We start from the raw sequence: 18,502 nt of genomic DNA, 5'->3' as shown, positions 1-18,502 counted from the left end.
TTATCACTAGGTGAACTATGTGTACAGTATCATCAACGCAATACGAGCATTATCACTAGGTGAACTATGTGTACAGTATCATCAAAGCAATACGAGCGTTATCACTAGGTGAACTATGTGTACAGTATCATCAACACAATACGAGCATTATCACTAGGTGAACTATGTGTAAGTTACCTACAATATTTGCTTTAGCAGCTGCTACACCAGATTTCTTCTTCATTGTTCTGCATAACACTACCGGTTTTATGTCAGGGTCGTTCTCAGTCCCTGGATACTTTTCCCTAAAAACAGAAGAGTTTGTACAGCGAATTAAAAGAATGACTTACCTGGTTACACGTAACATCAACATATAAAACAACCTTTTCAAGCAGTAACACTAAGTAAGTAACATGTGAGGCAACTTCACAATTAGAAGGATCAGAATGCACAGGGAGCTAGCTTATACAGGATTTTTTAAGAGGGTGGGGGGGGGGGGGATATTTTTTGAGAGCATTTTTTGTTGTGAGCAGTACAAACACAACTGCAGTGCACATTTAAAAAAAAAACATTACAATATACTGGAACACTTTCCCTTTGACAGTAAAGATTATGTTTGTTTCTAAAACATTTTACGAATACATCAGTAAAAACCTCTATATCATGCCCCTAGTTTTCATTTGCCCTCCTGCTTACAGCCAAAATATCTTTTCTTGTAAGGATCCCTGTCTCACTGTGACAAACTATTTCTTTTCCAATATAACTAAAGTAGGACAGAGCCAGGATACTTCAAATCAACTCTTGTCTGTCCCCTTCGTATTCTTACAGTCAGAACATTGTTTTTTCATTAAAAAACTTGTAAGGTAATGTGGGTTTTTTCCAGAAATAATTCATCAAAGCTAATACCAAATGCACTCTTACAGTTTTTGAGTAGTGATATGAGGATGCTTGACCAGGTATAAATGCAGGAATAGAAAGTTAGTACCTTTTTTGAAATAGGGGAAAATATACGCTGTAGTATAGGTGCATGACCAGTGTCCAGCGAGAGCTGCAGGCCAGAGCCAAGGGGAGAGTACAAGAGGGGGGGGGGGGTCATGGATATCATCTTTATTTTTTGCTTCTCGCTGTTCTTTATAGATGATACGAATTGTCCACGGGATACGCATTAGAAAAAAGTGTTTGTGTGACTGTTATGGTATTGTATAACGTAAACCTGGGTAGCTGTAAACAGTGTCGTAATATATCAGCAGTGACAATTAACATGAACACATGCAATAATCACTCAGTCGTGGAACTGACGGAAAATGAAAACAAACTGGAAACAAGATAGATATTCATGTGGTAGTATTTTAGTTACTAGTCGGGGAATCTTTAACTGAAAAACGGGAAAATAAAACTAAAATGGGAAAATAATTCCGAAAATTGAAGAGGGGGGAATTGGTCCATATTCGGCCATAAAAAAGGCCTGTATATATCCATGCCTAACAATTCCTTTATATGATTCCCTCAACATATTGCCAAAATTATGTATCATGCCAAAACAATCACTAGGCAAATAGTGGCAGTATAACTAAATTTTTCAGTCATAAGTAAGAAATTCAGTACAGAAATAAATGGGAACAGAATTGTATTGGAATTTTTCCAGACTACAGAAGGCTTTAATTACCAAACTTCCAGTAGGGAAGCAGTGTTACCTGTGTCGTTGGAACTTTTTCAAAAGAGGACCATTCTTCAGTAGAGAAGCAGTATTACCTGTGTCGTTCAAACTTTTTCAATAGAGGATCATTCTTTTCTAAGTTTTCAGTGAATGCCACGTTGATCTTGGCTAGATACGTACACCATAGTCGGAACACAACATCCTGTCAATGTAAACCAAAGTTAATTCAAAATCTTACAAACGATCATGAACATTCTAACAAGCATAGATTTCATAGTTTACATGTTGTAACACTACAGACTTTCTCCAGATGGGAGGAATGCTCCAACCCTTTTTTTTAACCAACCTTTATAACACTTACAGTGACCTACTATGAGAAAACACAGATTAACAGAATAGATTCAATAGATTTAACTTCGGGTTGCGGGTTCGAATCACGGCGCGGCACTGTGTTGTATCTTTGAGCAAGATACTTTACTCCACTTGTTCCAGTCTACTCAGCTGTATGAGTATGTGGTTTGGCAGCACTAGAAATGTTGAATGCTAGCTGTATATGCTCCCCAGAGAGTTGAGAAAGATATTGGCTGGTTGCCAAGGCCCTATAACCCCCTCATAACAATTTGTGAACCGCTTTAAGATGACCTATGAACTAGGTTGTGATAAAGCGGAGTATAAGAACCACAAATTATTATTATTACTATTATTATTCCATAAATACGAACAGATCATTTTCTTTCTTGTTGTTTAATTTATTAGATATAATGATATTTGCATAATGATCATTTAGAAATTATCAACAGCTAAGGAAAGACAATATTTAGCTGTATAACCTACCTTAAGTTTCGGATCTGCCCCTAGCTGTATAAACTACCTGAAGTTTCAGATCTACCCCTAACTGTATCACCTACCTTAAGTTTCAGATCTGCCCCTAACCATATAACCTACCTTAAGTTTCGGATCTGCCCCTAGCCGTATCAGGGCTTTTACTTGCTCTTTTATAATGATCTGGAACCCCTCATAACAGCTCCATGAACGACCCTTATCTCCTGCAGATTAACATAAAAGATTAATTTAAAAACAAATTGTTCTGTTATCTAATATTAGTATACATGGCTAGCACTACAGTGAACATACAATTCTATGAAGCATAGTAGAGCTAATTATCATAAAAGAATCTGTACAATGTACCTTCCTAATTTTCTGCAATTTCTAACTTTCAAAATAAGATTCCATTGTCAAATACTTGTTAACCTTTTCTATTTATAACTGAAGAAACAAATTTATCATCACAGTTGGTTACTTACGTTGATCTTGTTTGTCTGTTTTGTGTTGCTGTTTCTTATTGCGTATCATATGCATCCCAAAAGCATTAGATACATCAATAAATTCTTCAGCCGCCTCCTCCTGCCTCAAATCCTTCAATCACAATGCAGTATAAGATATAAATGACTGTTTACTAGTACATTAAAACAGGTTTATAGTGTGTACCTATTGTACCTATTGTACATATTCTAATCAGCAGATAAGAAAAGCTATGACGAAGAAAGAAAATCTGAAATAAGGGATGTAATTAGATAACATCAATGGAAATAAACCCTATTATAGCTATAAGATCTGGAACTTGTTTGACTATGTTTGTTACAAGTACCTATACTCTGTTGGCTTTACAGGGGGATACCTGGACCTTGGTCGTTAAAATAAGTCTTCAGAGTAGACACTCGTGTAGAAATCATTGATTAATCAGTGTAGTATGTTAACAAATTATGCACTGAAACAAAACTAATTAAAAACAGATTAAAAGACAAGGTGACTAAGTATATACGTAACAATTACTAGATTGGCTAGCTGCAGAAACCATAACCTTCTAGGCCTGATCGGTTTGGTTTTTTGAATGGTCCATCTTCATTAGTTCTATGTCAGTTTGATCTTTTCTCTTCTTTTCTCTTATCTGTTTGATTAGTTTGCCTGTCCGCCATCTTAATCCGTCTTTTAATCAAACCTCATAAGTTAACATGCACAACTAAGAAATAAGCGGAACGTACAGATCAGAGACAGATTTCTACTGCACATTCTGAGAAATAGCGAAGGACGCCTGTACGCATCTTAGTTTTCTGATCAGTCCAAAAATCTGATGTACATAACTAAGAACCAAGAGGAACCATTGTGAATTTGAGAAAGATCTCTCCAATCCTTTTTGAGCTACTGGGCTAAACAACTTTTACTCTCAAGTTCAATTGGGCCACCATGCAGCTGGCCATCTTGGTTTTCCAAACATCCCCAAAATTTGAAATTTGAAATAGGAACCTTGGAGAACCTTCTTTTGAAATTTGAGAAAGATCCCTCCTGTACATTCGAAGAAATAAGGCAAACAAACTTTCATTCTCAAATACAAGATGGCTGACTGTTGGCCATCTTGGTTTTGTGATCAGTCCCAAAAAACGATATGCATCACAAGTCAGGACTATGGGGAACCTTCATATGAAATTTGAGAAAGATCTGTTCTGTACATTCCGAGAAATAATGCTAACAAACTTTCATTCTCAAATTCAAGATGGCTGGCTGTCAGCCATCTTGTTTTTGTGATCAGTACCAAAAAATGATTTGCATTACATTTTGTAAATTTGAGAAAGATCAATCCAGTACTTTCTGATAAAAAGTGCTAACAAGAATTATTTAAGGACAGACAGACGGAAAACAGACCACGGACGCAGAGTGATTTGAAAATTTCTCATCTGGATATTGAGCAATCATGCTGAAAATATTCTCAATAAAAGTAATTTTGCAAATATTTCCATATATTTAAGACTCCTTGGCTTAAGAATGTCTAGACTAAATGAAACTTTATACTACTCTGTCCCAGGTACCTACTGGTCAAATAGCATTGCGCTAGGCCTCATGGTTATTCAAAAGACGTTGTTTGAAAGTTTGTAACACTTTTTACACTTGTGATCTTGAAAGTAGGCCAAGGTCATTTATTTGAGGCAACTTTATGTGCCTTCTGGTTATTCTGAAGTTGTTTAAAGGTTTTTACATATTGCAACCCTGTGACCTTGGAAGTGGGTCAAGGTTATCTTTAATAATAATTCGAGTTTCTTATATACCGCTTTATCATAACCTAGTTTGTAGGTCGTCTCAAAGCGGTTCACAAATTATTATGTGGGGTTTTAAGCCTTTGCAACCAGCCAATATCTTTCTCAACTCCCTGGGCAGCATACAGTCAGTGCTGTCATTTCGGCGCTCACAGCTAGCAATCTACATTTCTAGCACTGCCCAACCACATTCTCATTTAAAGCCAAGTAGACTGGAACAATCGGAGTAAAGTAATTTGCTCAAAAATACAACACAGTGCCGTGACTTGAGCCCAGTGTCCTACCACTAGACTACCGCCGCCTCCACAATTATTTTAGGAAACTTTATAGCACTCTGTCCCAGGTACCTCAGTACTGGACAAATATCATTGCTCAAGGCCTTTCGGTAATCCTGAAGAAGATTTTTAAAAGTCTTGAACATTTTGACTCTTGTGATCTTAAATGTAGGTCAAGGTCACTTATTTGATGACAGTTCATAGCACTTTAAGCCAGGTACCTACTGGCCAAGTATCATTACTTTGGGCCTCCTGGTTATTCAGAAGAACTTGTTTAAAAGTTTTTACATATTTCACCCTTGTGACTTTGAAAGTAGGTCAAGGTCGTTTGTTTGATGAAAGTTTATAGCACTCTGTCCCAGGTACCTACTGGCCAAGTATCATTACTCTGGGCCCTCAAGTCCCTAAGAAGAAGTCGTTCAAAGAAAAAGTTGACAGATGACCGACAACACAATATACCGTAAGCTGGCACTTTCGTGCCATGTGAACTAATAAAAAGTATTGGGCCTCGAAGCTATGGTTCCCGCAGCTATGTATTGGCAAGACTTAACCAAAAGATGAAAATTACATTCATCATGATCAAAACGATTTTTTTTTTAGGATAGTGTTACCTCGTGTTTCATTACTGCTCGATTGCTAATGTGCAAAATATGTACATAACATGTTATTATCACTGCTGTGAGTGCACATTTTGATATATACTCTACAGATATTTTATTTGCATTTAGCAAAGCTTTCAGTTGACTACTGACATGAACAATTTAAAAAGTCAAATATCATTTTCTCTGAAAAAAATTAGGGTCAAAATACATGTCCATTAAAACCCAAAAACCAACTTTGGGAAGTTTAAAATAATAAAGACCAAATTTCAAACTACCATGGGTGCTCTTTTTATGACAGGGGTATGATTGATTCATGTATGAAATCAAACATTTTCACATATCAGAAGGAAAATAAGAGTTAAAATGTAACTGTAAATAGAAGGACAGCTAGTGTGTTCTTATGACTACAATCGAACCAGCAACTCCCAGTTTCCCAGTATGTATACTATGCTACTAATTAAACTGAAGTTAATTAAACCTAGAATGAAGTTACATTAGTAAGGTGTATCATTTGAGAGGGCAAGTGTGATACTAATTAAACCTGCTGCAAGTGTTATGCATTGACTTGATTATTGAATTATGTTAAAAGGATGATACCCTTTCCTCCCTCCCCCATTATGTTTAAAAGAGCTTTATGTTTTATATCAGTTTCTTCCCTCATTAATACAATTGTTAACTATTCTATACAATAACTCAAAATAATGCAGGATGTTTTACCCATAAATAGTAAATAGTTATACCAAACCTGTAGAACCCAACGTGAAATATGAAAGAATAATGGCATATAAATTTATATAATAATCAAGGATATCTGCTGTGCACACTTCACAGACCTGGGACTGCGTCATACACATGGTACAGAAAAATAATCCGTCCCTGGCCTCAAACTCATCTTCTCCGCAAACAGTACAGGAAGGCATATGTTTTCAGTGTCTATAAACAAAATACGAAATGTCACTCATTGATATCATACAATTCGGTCAACTGTTTCATTTCCTCGCGGAAAAAAAGGTTGCAAATAAAAAACGACTCTCAAATATAGTAATAATCCATCTTCATTTCGTGTAGCATTCTCTAATCAACTTCTACAACAACACCGGAAGTCGCACGTGGAAATCCCATCATACACTTTTCAAAATGGACGCATCCATCAAAATATTTCCGAGTTTCTGATGTCTATTTTTTCTTCGAGTATTTTTCCTGTTTCTTAATTGGTTTACTTTCATTTCTTAAACTTCAGAATGCATATAAGAAGAATGTTTGACCATACCAGGTAAAACTTCATAATTCTAATTCAATCGAGGTGTTGTATAGTTAAAAGAGGTCGAATGACCCATTGATCAAGATCCTAGAATGAGGAACAAATAATCCAGAGTATCTGAACTGTGGGTTGCATTACTTGACTGAATTCTATTAACAATTATTTGCTATCAAATAATAATTTACCTTCCTTATTCTGCTCACATTTAAGCTTTTCAAAAAGCTGGCACCTTCATCGTGGATGACGTTGTTGTACCCTGTGCAGTGAACAGCCACTGACAGATGCTATACATGTACCGGTCTGTGTAATTTTGATGTAACCTACCACGAATCTGTATCTGTATATGTACGTTGAAAGACCACTTCTGGTATATAATCAATGGAAGCGAAGAGCGCATAGAGGTTTTTAGTCGGAGTGGAGACGAGATTTGAAAATTTCCACAGATTTTACAAGGATTTGTTCGTCCTGGAGATGGTTCCAGTCTATTATATTCCTGGGGAAAAAAGAGTTCCTGAGTGTTTCTGTTTTCGCAGCAATAGTTTTAAAACAGCTGCTATTGTTTGTAACACTATTTTCAACGACGTTTGTTGAGATAAAGCTGTCAAAATGCCTTGCTGTCACTTTGCGTTTAATTCTCACTGGTTATGAATAGGGCTTAGTTGGTATAGCCTGTACCAACCCCTCCACCACCTTGAACAGGAAGGTCAGACGTAGTTCCTTTCTGCGTTGTTGTAATGTTTGCAGGTCCAAGTCCCTGAGCATGTTGGCGACGCATCCAGGAGATCTTGTTCTGTGGTCGCGCGAGATAAATCGAGCAGCCTTCCCTTGAATCCTCTCCAGCTTGTCATGATCAATATCCGACTGTAGGAATGGGTCCCATATGATGGCTCCATATTCCAGTGTTGATCTGACAAGCGAGATGTAGGCCGATTTCCGTGTTCTGGCTTGGCAGTGGTAGAGGTTCCGCCTAATAAAGCCTAGGGTAGAACTAGCTTTTTTACAGATTTTGTCGATGTGGGTTCTCCATCGGAGATCAGACGAGATTGTGATGCCAAGGTAGGGGCTAGTCGGAACTCCTTTGAGGATAGTGTTATTCAGTTGGTAGTAGTAAGATGACTTCTGCTTTATGGTTAGGATATAACACTTGCTGGCATTGAACCGCATGCCCCACTGCTTGGCCCAAAACTCAAGATTGTTTAGGTCTTGCTGGAGGGTGATGTGGTCCTGGTGGGTGCGCAGTCATCTGCGAATAGGCGTACTTGAGACTTGACGGCCTCAGGCAAGTCGTTGATGTGGCACAGAAATAATAGAGGGCCAAGGACTGTTCCCTGGGGTACTCCGGAGGCAACAGGAACTTCTCTTGAGTATTCACCTTCCACTACTACCTTCATGTGCCTTTGGCAGAGAAATGACCTGATCCATCGATGTAGATTTCCACGTACGCCGTACGAGTCCAGCTTATGCAGCAACCTCCTATGGGGCACCGTATCGAATGCCTTAGAGAAGTCCAATATGGCGATGTCAGTCTGTGAACCTTGGTCAGAGTTGGAAACAAGGTCGTGTATGGTGACAGCAAGCTGGGTTTCACATGAATAACCAGCACGGAAGCCATGATTGAGAGGTGACAGAATTGCGTGCTGGTCAAAGTGGTTGAGCAAATGATGACAGACGATGTGTTCAAGGATCTTGCTGAGAACAGAGGTCAACGATACAGGATGGTAGTTCTCTGGTGCATGATGATCTCCCTTCTTGAACACAGGGGCCACGTTCGCATTCAGCCAGTCTTGGGGGAGAATTCCCGAGTCCAGTGACCTCTGGAATATCCTAGAGACTCCAGGTGCAAGTTGGGGTGCACACTCCTTTAATACCATGTTCGGGAGTCCATCAGGTCCAGGGGCTTTTGATGTTTGTATATTGAGTAGCAACTTCAGTACTCCTGCCTCGCTGATCTCCAAGTCCTGGATGTTATCGTCAATGTGGCTGCGTCCTGGTGGTAAATCAGGGTCTCCATCACGGGTGAAAACAGAGCTAAACTGGTTGATGAGTGCTTCCGCTTTGTATTTCCCATCACTGAGTAGCTGGCCTTTGGTTCGTAATGGTGAGACTCCAATGTTGTCCTGCTTCTTTTTTTTGACAAACCTCCAGAAAGGCTTTGTGTTGTTGCTGTCTAGACCCTTTTGGATAACCTCATTGACGTAAGACCACTCGGCTCGACGAAATGCCCTCTTACACTCTTTCTGATGTTGGCGAAAGTTGGACCAGATGCCGGTTCCACAGGCTTGGCGGTGTAGTCGTGTCTTTCGTCTGAGCATACTCCTTAGTCGTCTATTCAGCCAAGGTGGGGCGTTCTTACGATTGGATGTTTTCGAGGGGATGAATTTGTCGAAGAGGCGCTGTAGGGATAGCTTAAAGGAGTCCCAGAGCTGTTCTGTGTCCTTTCCCTCCTTATAAAGGGATGCTATTCTCTCGGAGATGGTACGGCATCCGTCACGCAGGTCATCCCATTTAGCTCTTCGAAATTGAAGTACCTTCCTCGGTTTCTGTTTGTTGTAGTGAGGTCTAGTGTCACTGTCAACTACTACTATGTCATGGTCCAAGATTCCAGGCACCGTTGTTGAACTCTTCACTGGGGATGGATTTGACATAAATACGAGATCAAGTGTGTTGCCTTCTCGTGTGGACGTTTCCTGCATATGAGCGAGCTGATGTTGGACTGAGGTGTCAATCAAGTCCTGCTGGATGAATCTATCTGTAGAGTTGGTAACTGAGAGGGAAGGCCAGTCAATATCGGGGCAGTCGATTCTTCCAGTTTAAGTTTAACCCACTCCAGTTCAGAATTTGTCACAAATTCAGGCTGTTCCACCGATACCAGGTCTTCATGAACCAAAATGACACCTCCTCCATGGGACCCACGGTCATTTCGATATGCCTTGTACTCACTAGGGAATAGCTCACTGGATCTGATATAGTTCTGCGTAGGATTTTTACTCGGTTTCACTCCTCGGAGCCATGATTCCGTGCCGCAAACAATGTCGGGTTTCAAGTATTCCAGGGCTCCTGATAGTTCATAAAATAATTCAAAATTCATTAAAATGAAACATTACAACATGATCAATAGCATTCCATTCCTTATTGATAAACCTAGTAAGATTTTCTAAAAAATAATCTAGTTATTTGTATCATTGGTGTAATTCCTAAGAAATGTAAACAAATTGAGGAGGTGAACTTCTAATTAAACACCACAAGCTACAAGTCCTGACTATTGGAAAATATAGTGTAGAAACTTAAATATAAATATTCAAGTGTGTGAAAAAACTGTTCAAGTCAATGTCGGGTCTGAACTATAAATTTTGTGTCACATTTTGACACAACAGATGGTGTTACAATTGTACAAGTCATCATTGAACCAACTTTTATAAATATTTTTCTTTGCATTTTTACATTTCTAAAATCCTTCGAAATACATTTCTGTGTGTTTTTTACTTTTCAAAAAATCCTTGGGAACACTCATATAATTTCTCTATCAACTTATAGGTTCCCTGATGGGGGTTCTGTGGTCCTGACAGCACTCTTTTTTCCCTTTGGACTGGCACTGGTCATCATTCGAATATTCATCATGATGCATGCCCTGTTGGTGTCTTGTATACTACCAAAGTGTCAAGCTACAAGGTAGGTCTCAACACTGAATGCCCCGATGTTACGAATTTAAGGACAATTAAAATACCCCGGTACCAGTACAGGTTAAAAGCCGTGCAATATTTACACATTTATGTGAATAAAGAATACAAATCTGAAAACTGTTGCATTTGAAGTAGTTTAAAGATAGCTTCATGCGTATGCAGTGTGACTATTTCCTGTATTGTAATTACATAAATAAGGCTGCTGGAAAATTATCTGGTGCATTGTGTAAATGTATTTTGTTAATGAAGTTTAATTGACTTTTTTGTTTAATTGGAAATGTTGTCACGATTGATTTATTTATTGTATTGTTATTATTGTATATTTGAGTCTGGTGTAGAGGATCTTAAATGATACTGTACTGGTAGTAAACTTAACTTAATATACTGAATATGAATCACTGAGGCCTTTAATACCATGTCCAATGTCATGATATTATTTTCTGTTTTAAGCTTCATCCTCAAATCACTGTTTGGAGTTGTGGGTATTCAAGTTATGGTTCAAGAGGATAAACGCAATAAGCATCCCAACAAAATCAAAGCCAAGGTTGTCGTAGCCAATCATGTGTCTTATCTTGATCACATGGTCATCGATCTTGTCCAGCCAAGTGTAGTGGTAAGCCAGGATAGTGTTACCTCGTGTTTCATTACTGCTCGATTGCTAATGTGCAAAATATGTACATAACATGTTATTATCACTGCTGTGAGTGCACATTTTAATATATACTCTACAGATATTTTATTTGACTACTGACATGAACAATTTAAAAAGTCATTTATCATTTATCATCTGAAAAAAAATAGGGTCAAAATACATGTCCATTAAAACCCAAAACCAACTTTGGGAAGTTTAAAGATCTGGAGTCTGCTAAACACAAATACTCTACAGATATTTCATGCATAGATTTTCTATATAGATATTTCATACATTTGTATTTTTTATAAATGATGCATACTCAAAAATTGTTTTAGCCGTACATATTTTGTTTCAAAGAGATAAAGCTTGTTAACAGCTTTTGATTTTGTTCATGATTTATTTTGTAATCCTGTATGTACCAGGTATTAAAAAAGTCAAAATTTATTGTCAACTAAATCTTTAAGATTTGTCATTTTTGTGAGTATCGGTAATCATTGTATGATAATTTCATTTATTTATTTATTTTATAGCCTGATGAAGTGGGCTTCTCGTCTTTCTTTCGGTGGCTGTTTTCCTACCGCGACTTTGGGGTTACTCGGGGAAATGAACATCTTGAAGAAAACATTAAGAAATATCTTCAAGGTACGTGTAATGTATATAATCTATATACACATTTTACTTTCTGGGATCTTCTGTATTAAATCATGTTTTATCCGTCGAAGCCAAACCCTGTTTAACCTGGACACCTGTACAAACTGAACCTTCATACTAGGTCCCTTTATTAATGTTTCTATTTTATACTAAAATGAAATTGTTTAATTCATAAACAGATCTGTTCTACATAAAGGTGTTGGCCCTGATGATGTTTTGGTTTACACAGTATATATGGCACTGTTAACAGTTTTAATTAGATGTAATACCTGGTAATCCATCTTATGTCGTTGTTCTCCACAGATCAAAGTGTACCAGTATTATTTTTACCTGAGGGAACACCTACCAATGGATCGGGAATCCTAAAGTTCAGGTACGTGTTCATCTTTGGTTTGGTTTGTTTGTGTTTTATGTCCCATTAACAGCTATGGTCATTTAAGGACGTGCCAGATTTCCGTGGCGGAGGAAAGTCAGAGTTCCTGGAGAAAAAACACTGACCTACGTACCTGGCGACTGCCCCACGTAGGTCTGGAACCCACATCCCAGTCGTAGAGGGCTAGTGGTAGCAGTATGTCAGACGATTTACCACCTAGCGACCTCGGCCCAGTACATGTTCATCTAATAACAATGTGTCAATATGGCTTTTCATATTATCTACATTTTCAATCATTTTGGAATATCACTGGTGTATCTCTTTCTTCCCCATCCTTGTTTATGCCGTGGACTTGGCTACACTTTCCCTTTCACACTCACCCATTGCATTGTTGTATTTTCAAACAGGAAACCATTTTTTTCTTTAAAATCTCTCACTCTAGGTCTAATGGTAGCCATGCATGATAATATTATTTTCAACGATCTCGCATGATTGTAGGTCATTGAATCAATTAACACTGTAAATTCTTGTTTTCAGTATTAATAGTTAACTTTTTAAGATCTTAAGATTTTGTTACAAATGAAAATTAATACTTTTGTAACCTAAAATTGTCTTTTATTTTTAACAGGTCATTTCCATTCTCACTTAAGGTACCAGTGCTACCAGTAAGTATATATGATATATATAACACCTCATTAACATTTATAGCTCTCACAATTATCTTATCTTAGATAATTGGTATTCATATTTCCGCTATCAAAGGTTTAGGTCACATATGTTGTTTTGAATGACCTATGAAAGAAAAATGAAACAATTTTTTGCCAAATGGCCAACAGAAATTTTGTGAAGCTTCAAATTTAGTTCTAGGTATGTTATACAGCAAGACCTATACTAAAAGTCTAGTTACACATGTTACATTATCATATAAGTCCTACCCAATCTGTACCGGTCTAGTAAGGCATGCTACAGACAGGGCAACCCAACCATTTAAGACACACCTTTTACAAGTCTAGTAATACACATTTTACTTTATCATTTAACAGCATATCTTCTATGGTTAGTGAATTTAGTATAGAGTGTAAAATTTCTACACGAGATGTCCGAATTGTTGCAAACTTTACTAGTGATTGTTACAACCCTTGCCTACATTAATTACATCTAATGATTGTATTACAGGTTAGTATCTCGTATACAAGATGGCCTCTTACTATGCCTGTGGTAAGTTATGTCTCACACAGATGTGTGCTCACTGTGCTTGTGTCAATTATCCCTTCGCAACGAAAGTTCGAGTGGATATAGGATTCAGCCAGTACGTACGTACATACGTATGTTACACTCTTTGTCATCGCTCTAGCAACTTCATTCCTCAACGCAATTTCATGGAACTTCATGCAAGTGTTTGGTATGGCAATACCTTGAACAAGTTTTCGTTTTGGGTTTCTACGTTGAAGGTCAAGGTCACTGTTACTGTTTTTGTGAATGCGAGGGAATTTGTATCACTTTTGATGCCTTGTTAATATTTAATACACTTTTCATACTGTGTGGTAAGTAATATTTTGTACTCAAGATGGCCTGTCACTGTAGCAGGTACTGGTAATGTAGTTTTATTGTCTGTCAGTCGAAGAATGGCTCTAGGGAACTTCAAAACTAGAACAAAATGTTTGAAGTGATAGTAGATTCTGGTATTAAAATGGTTACATTCTGAAATTAAAAAAAATCGTTGTTGGTTTTGAAAACAAAGAACACCATTGTCGTGAATTCGGTGTGTGTTATTCACACACCGTCACAACAAGTAGTTGCAAACGCTCTCAGCTCCTGAAATCAAAGACAAGGTGGAGGAAATTCACTCACGTGTTGCTGGTTCGATATCAAGAAGTATAAGAGACCACGCCAAGGCGTCACAGCGATGTTGTCGCGTAGCTCACGAGATCTCGTGTCGGCGCGGTCCATGGTCCAAGGGAGATAACTCCCCCGAAATTCACCACACTCCTCCCTGTTTTATGAAGGCCCCTCCTGGGGCCTGGTTATAGCCAGGAAGAAGTCCGTTGATGGGAAACCGCCTAGGTGTTGGCCAGACGGATGTCGAACTAAGCAGTGTTTTGTGAAGGTCAGATCCCCCCTTAAGTGAACAGTATTCTATGAAGGTCAGATCCCCCCATAAGTGAACAGTATTTTGTCAAGGTCGGAACCCCCATTAAGTAGATAACACATTGTCGCCTTCTAGAATTCAGCGACAAGTTGTTTAGTACCTCCTTAAGTAACAATATGTTAAGTACAGTCCTACCGTACCCATTTGGAGATGAGGTTAGTGGTGGAGGCCACTGTTTGATTTAGGCCTCAATAACCACAGCTTCTAGTCTTGCTGGGCTTATCTCCCCAAGGAACACCACGGCTATGGATATAATCCACACAATAGGCACAGTCCCCCCGTGCCTTGATAAGTATGAGAATAATCTCCCCCTGACAGGGCCCAATATCAGCTATGGGGTATGTGGTAACACTGTTGGTCAATCCGACAGTGGGCTCCTTTGCAAATTGCATTGATGGGCATGCTGCCTGTAGACGGCCCCATTTAAGCTGTTATCCTACCAATTACTGGTAAAGGGAGCTGTCTTATCACAATAGGGACCCAGGGAGTCAATTAAATGGTCAAGGAAAGAATGCCCTTCCAATTTGTATAAAGATGTAGGATGGCTTGGTTTTGGAAGATAATAGGGAAGCTTAACCTCCCCTGCCTGTGGATGCCACAGACGAATCTGGGGGCTACTTCAGTGCCCCCCACTTTGAGTTTGGAGTTAAGGAGGAGAGTATCCCACTCCCCTTACTACAACCGTACTTCTGACGTGCTGAAAGGTTGCTTCCACGAAGTTCGGGAGTAAACTGGTGGGGAAGTAATCCCTCCCCACACTACAGGTGTGCCACACTACTGGTGGCGACAGTTGGCTATGCCAGGAGGTCCCTTACTCGAAAGAGTAGAACCCCCTGGCATTGGCATTGAGTTGGCTTGTCAGGAGGTACAAGTTATCCCCCCTGAGCGAGGCCAATTCCTCCAGAGTGTGCCTTAGGAGCCAGGGGCTGTTGATTCCAACCCCGGCTCCCATAGGCACCAGGTAGGGGGCATCCGACTCTAGCAGTAATCTGCTAGGGTCAATGCCTCCCAGGGCCAGTAGCGTGGAGGGGGCTCTTAGGGATAGAGCCGTCACCCAGATATGGAGGTTCGGCAGCAGCTGCCGCCAAGCCTCAATATCCTCCACAGACCCAGTGAAACAGTGCCAATGCACCGCCAGCGTGGAGGCCCCTGGCACCCTTCGGAAACATCTGAGGGCCTCCTGCGCTGCCCGGCCACTGCCCCCATCTTTGCAGTGAATAATCACCGGTCGACCACCACCCTCAACCACAGCCCCTTGCAGGATAGTGGTCAAGGTGGTGACCTGATCCCTGGTGACCTGCTGCCGGCATTCTGCAGGTTTGGGGCCCTGGCCCGCACAGCTACAATTGGAGGTCAGGTCGATGCCTACCTCCCCTATAGCTGTACAGGCCGGGTCCCGCAGCTGCTGCAGGAAAGCCATCAGGTGGCGTCCCCTCCCCACTTTATGAGGGTGCAGTCCAATGGCCACCTTGACCCTTGGGTCACCAGCCACCTGGCCCTGGCGCCTAGACCAGCTGTCGGGGTAGGCATAATTGGCCACCCCGCCCAGAAGGACTACGTCCCCACCTTCCTCCTGAGCTGCTAAGTCAGCGAAGGAGGTTGCCCTGCCTTTCGCTTACAGAGCATCCAGGTGGAAGTGGCAGTCATAGACTGCCACTGGTGGGGGGCGCACAGGCGGACTTGGTCCTCTGGAGGCAGAATCACCGCCATCGACAGAGGAGCACGTAGCCGGCGCAGAACCTACCTCCTCCGATCGGCAGGGTGGTCTTGGGGCAGTAACACCGCCCTTCGAGGAACTAGTTGGCCGATCGGAGCCGGTCCTTGGGGCAGCCCCTGAGCCAGGGACCAAAAAGCGCCTCGGCTCGAGGTACCCCTGGCGCCGCTCTCTGGGCATGAGCCTCATGATCGCCACTTGCAGCCTCCAGTGAAGAAGGCTGCCAACGGACCGGGGCGGACTGAGGGACACCGGCCCCTCATCCCCCAGGAAGTCGTTGATGGCTTCTGCCACCAAGGTCTCTCTGGGGGAGAAGGGACGAGGAGCATCAACAGCCCGCGCTGGGTAATGTCTACCCTCCACAACAAGGGCAAGAAGACCCAGGATGTCCGGGACCCCGCAGTCATGGGCCTGTGCACAGAGCATGCGCACCAGGCCCCTGACCCATTCGTCTCAGCCATCCTCGGGGCTGCCCTCATGGTCAGGGTGTCGCTGTGTCAACTGCTCCCGGTTGTTCACGCCCACCCCACAAACAAGGCATCCGCCCTCCACGTTCACCAACAAATTGAGGTGAACCGAGAGGGCGTGACGTGACGCCTAGGGTGGCGGTCAACATCCAGGCACAGGTCACAGTTCCGGTACCTGACCCCTTTGTTCCTAGCCGGCTCGCCAGAGAACGACGATGCCCCTTGCTCGCTTGCCAGCTGAGGGACATGACGCCTCTCGGCGGAGGAGGCTGTGCCTCGAGCAGAGAACCGCTCAAGAGGTGCAAACGCTCCCTCGGCCCCGGCCGGAATGTAGGGGAGGGGTCCCAGGGACTGGGCCCTAGACCCCCTTTCCCCTGTAAGGGGAGCTAGCCCCCTACCAGCTAACTGGCAGGAAGGCTCCTCCCAAACTTGCCTCCGAGCAGAAAACCGCTCAGGAGGTTGACTGCCTACCTCCGGACCCCGCTGCAGGTTCAGCCTGGGTCCTGAAGGTTGACCGGAGGTGGAGGGAGACGCAGAGGCAGCTGACCGCCTTCGTCTTCCGGACCTCCTCCTCCTCCTGGGCTTCCGGTCCTTTCCCGGTGCCTCCTTCTCCTCCAAATTGAGAGGAGAAGGGGCCCCCTGGAAGGGCACCGGCGCTGTTGCCTCAACCGCCTCCTCCCCTGGTCTCTAGGGTGCCCTGAAGGCCCCCCACCCCAGGAACCGTCGGACCGACTCCTGATCGGTCTCGACCGGTGCCGTCCTAGTGATCCTGGGAGCAGGAACCACAGAGTCTTCCCCGGAGACCACGGGCAAATCCAGGATGAACTGGGGTGGGCCCATCCGGACCACAGGTTTGGAGCTCCACCCCCCGCCCTCCTCACTGGAGGCCAGCTCCTCCTCGGGATCCTGGGTCCCCTCACCGAGGACCTCCCCCTCAGGCTCACTGGCCTCCTCTCCCATCCCTTGGATGGTGTCAGATTCTCCGTAGAAGGGGAACTCTGACCAGTTCCCCTCCCCCTCAGGGCCCTCTGTCCCTTCCTCCACCTCCGGAGGAGCTAACTCCACCTCTGGAGGTGCCGCCTCCTCCTCTGCGCTTAGGAACTCCTCACTCGAGGAGTAATCGAGTCTTAGAATGTAGTCCATTCTGTAAAGGAAAGAAAACCTTCCTCTACTATGATGAAATACAAATACCCTTTTTTGAAGACTCGCTCTCAATTAAAGCTGTCTCCCTCACCTGCACCCTGTGACTTCATTTAACAAGTCCCAGGAAATACGGAGGGATTTTTACTATCCTTGCTACTATCCCTAGAGCGCTTTTCTATACCCCTTAGGTATAGTATTTTTTATATACCATACCACCAACTATGCTCTGCACTGGTTTTAGTGAAGAACATAGTTGTCGAGTTTCTGGGGTACCCTTGTCTGCCTTCCCGTGCGGGTACGTACCCCACTCGGAACGACACTAGCTTTACCTAGCCGCTCATCAACGATTGGGTGCCCATGCTCAGAGACCTGTCCCTTCCTACCCTCGTCATGCGTTCCCACCAAGGGTTCGCGTCTCACGATTCTTTGCACCTACGACCGGCACCTGTACGGGCAATGAGAGAGAATGTTTCATGCGATGCAACCACAAGGGCAGAAACCGCCCATTGTAAGCTTTTAACCGATCATGATGGCAGTGCTTTGACCCCTTGTGATTCCTCAAATTGTAAACTGGGTGCTTTACCCCAGCTATCAGGTATGGTCCTATCCAGGGGGGCTTCAGCTTTGAGCTTTTTCCTACCTTCGTGGACGTGTCCCTTTTGTATACGACGTCCCCTACTTCGAATATGGTTTCCGCCAACCTAAGGTCATAGTCCCGTTTTTGTCTCCGCTGAACCTTTCCCACCTGTTGCCGGGCAACAGTATGAACCTCTGCCAGCGAATCAACTAAATGCCTAACCCACTCATGAGGCTCCCTATCTGCGGGAG

General features: G+C 42.3%; 2 protein-coding genes across 3 annotated transcripts in view; one reads left to right on the top strand and one right to left on the bottom strand.

Moving 5' to 3' along the window:
* LOC110466384 (TATA box-binding protein-associated factor RNA polymerase I subunit B-like) overlaps positions 1-6,714 on the bottom strand; it is a 24,469-nt gene extending 17,755 nt beyond the window's left edge. Inside the window, exons 1-5 of the mRNA XM_021522830.1 lie at positions 6,436-6,714; positions 2,941-3,052; positions 2,582-2,682; positions 1,732-1,838; positions 182-284 (exon numbers count right to left, since the gene is read on the bottom strand). Of these exons, the coding sequence (XP_021378505.1) occupies positions 182-284; positions 1,732-1,838; positions 2,582-2,682; positions 2,941-3,052; positions 6,436-6,522 (510 nt within the window). The 5' untranslated portion in view covers positions 6,523-6,714. The remainder of the gene's footprint in view (positions 1-181; positions 285-1,731; positions 1,839-2,581; positions 2,683-2,940; positions 3,053-6,435) is intronic.
* Positions 6,715-6,744: 30 nt separating this feature from the next.
* LOC110466383 (ancient ubiquitous protein 1-like) overlaps positions 6,745-18,502 on the top strand; it is a 26,414-nt gene continuing 14,656 nt past the window's right edge. For both annotated transcript variants that reach the window (XR_002464730.1, XM_021522829.1), the window contains exons 1-7: positions 6,745-6,875; positions 10,398-10,532; positions 10,994-11,156; positions 11,708-11,819; positions 12,132-12,201; positions 12,830-12,866; positions 13,378-13,419. Coding sequence is in view for 1 of the 2 variants with exons in the window: in XM_021522829.1 (XP_021378504.1) it covers positions 6,844-6,875; positions 10,398-10,532; positions 10,994-11,156; positions 11,708-11,819; positions 12,132-12,201; positions 12,830-12,866; positions 13,378-13,419 (591 nt within the window). In the remaining variant the exon portion in view is untranslated. The remainder of the gene's footprint in view (positions 6,876-10,397; positions 10,533-10,993; positions 11,157-11,707; positions 11,820-12,131; positions 12,202-12,829; positions 12,867-13,377; positions 13,420-18,502) is intronic.

Source organism: Mizuhopecten yessoensis, unplaced genomic scaffold (genome assembly GCF_002113885.1).
Source record: "Mizuhopecten yessoensis strain PY_sf001 unplaced genomic scaffold, ASM211388v2 scaffold11133, whole genome shotgun sequence".
In the NCBI taxonomy this organism is placed as follows: Eukaryota; Metazoa; Mollusca; class Bivalvia; order Pectinida; family Pectinidae; genus Mizuhopecten; species Mizuhopecten yessoensis.
Note: the sequence above shows the minus strand (reverse complement) of the source record. Positions and strands in the feature narration are given on the sequence as shown.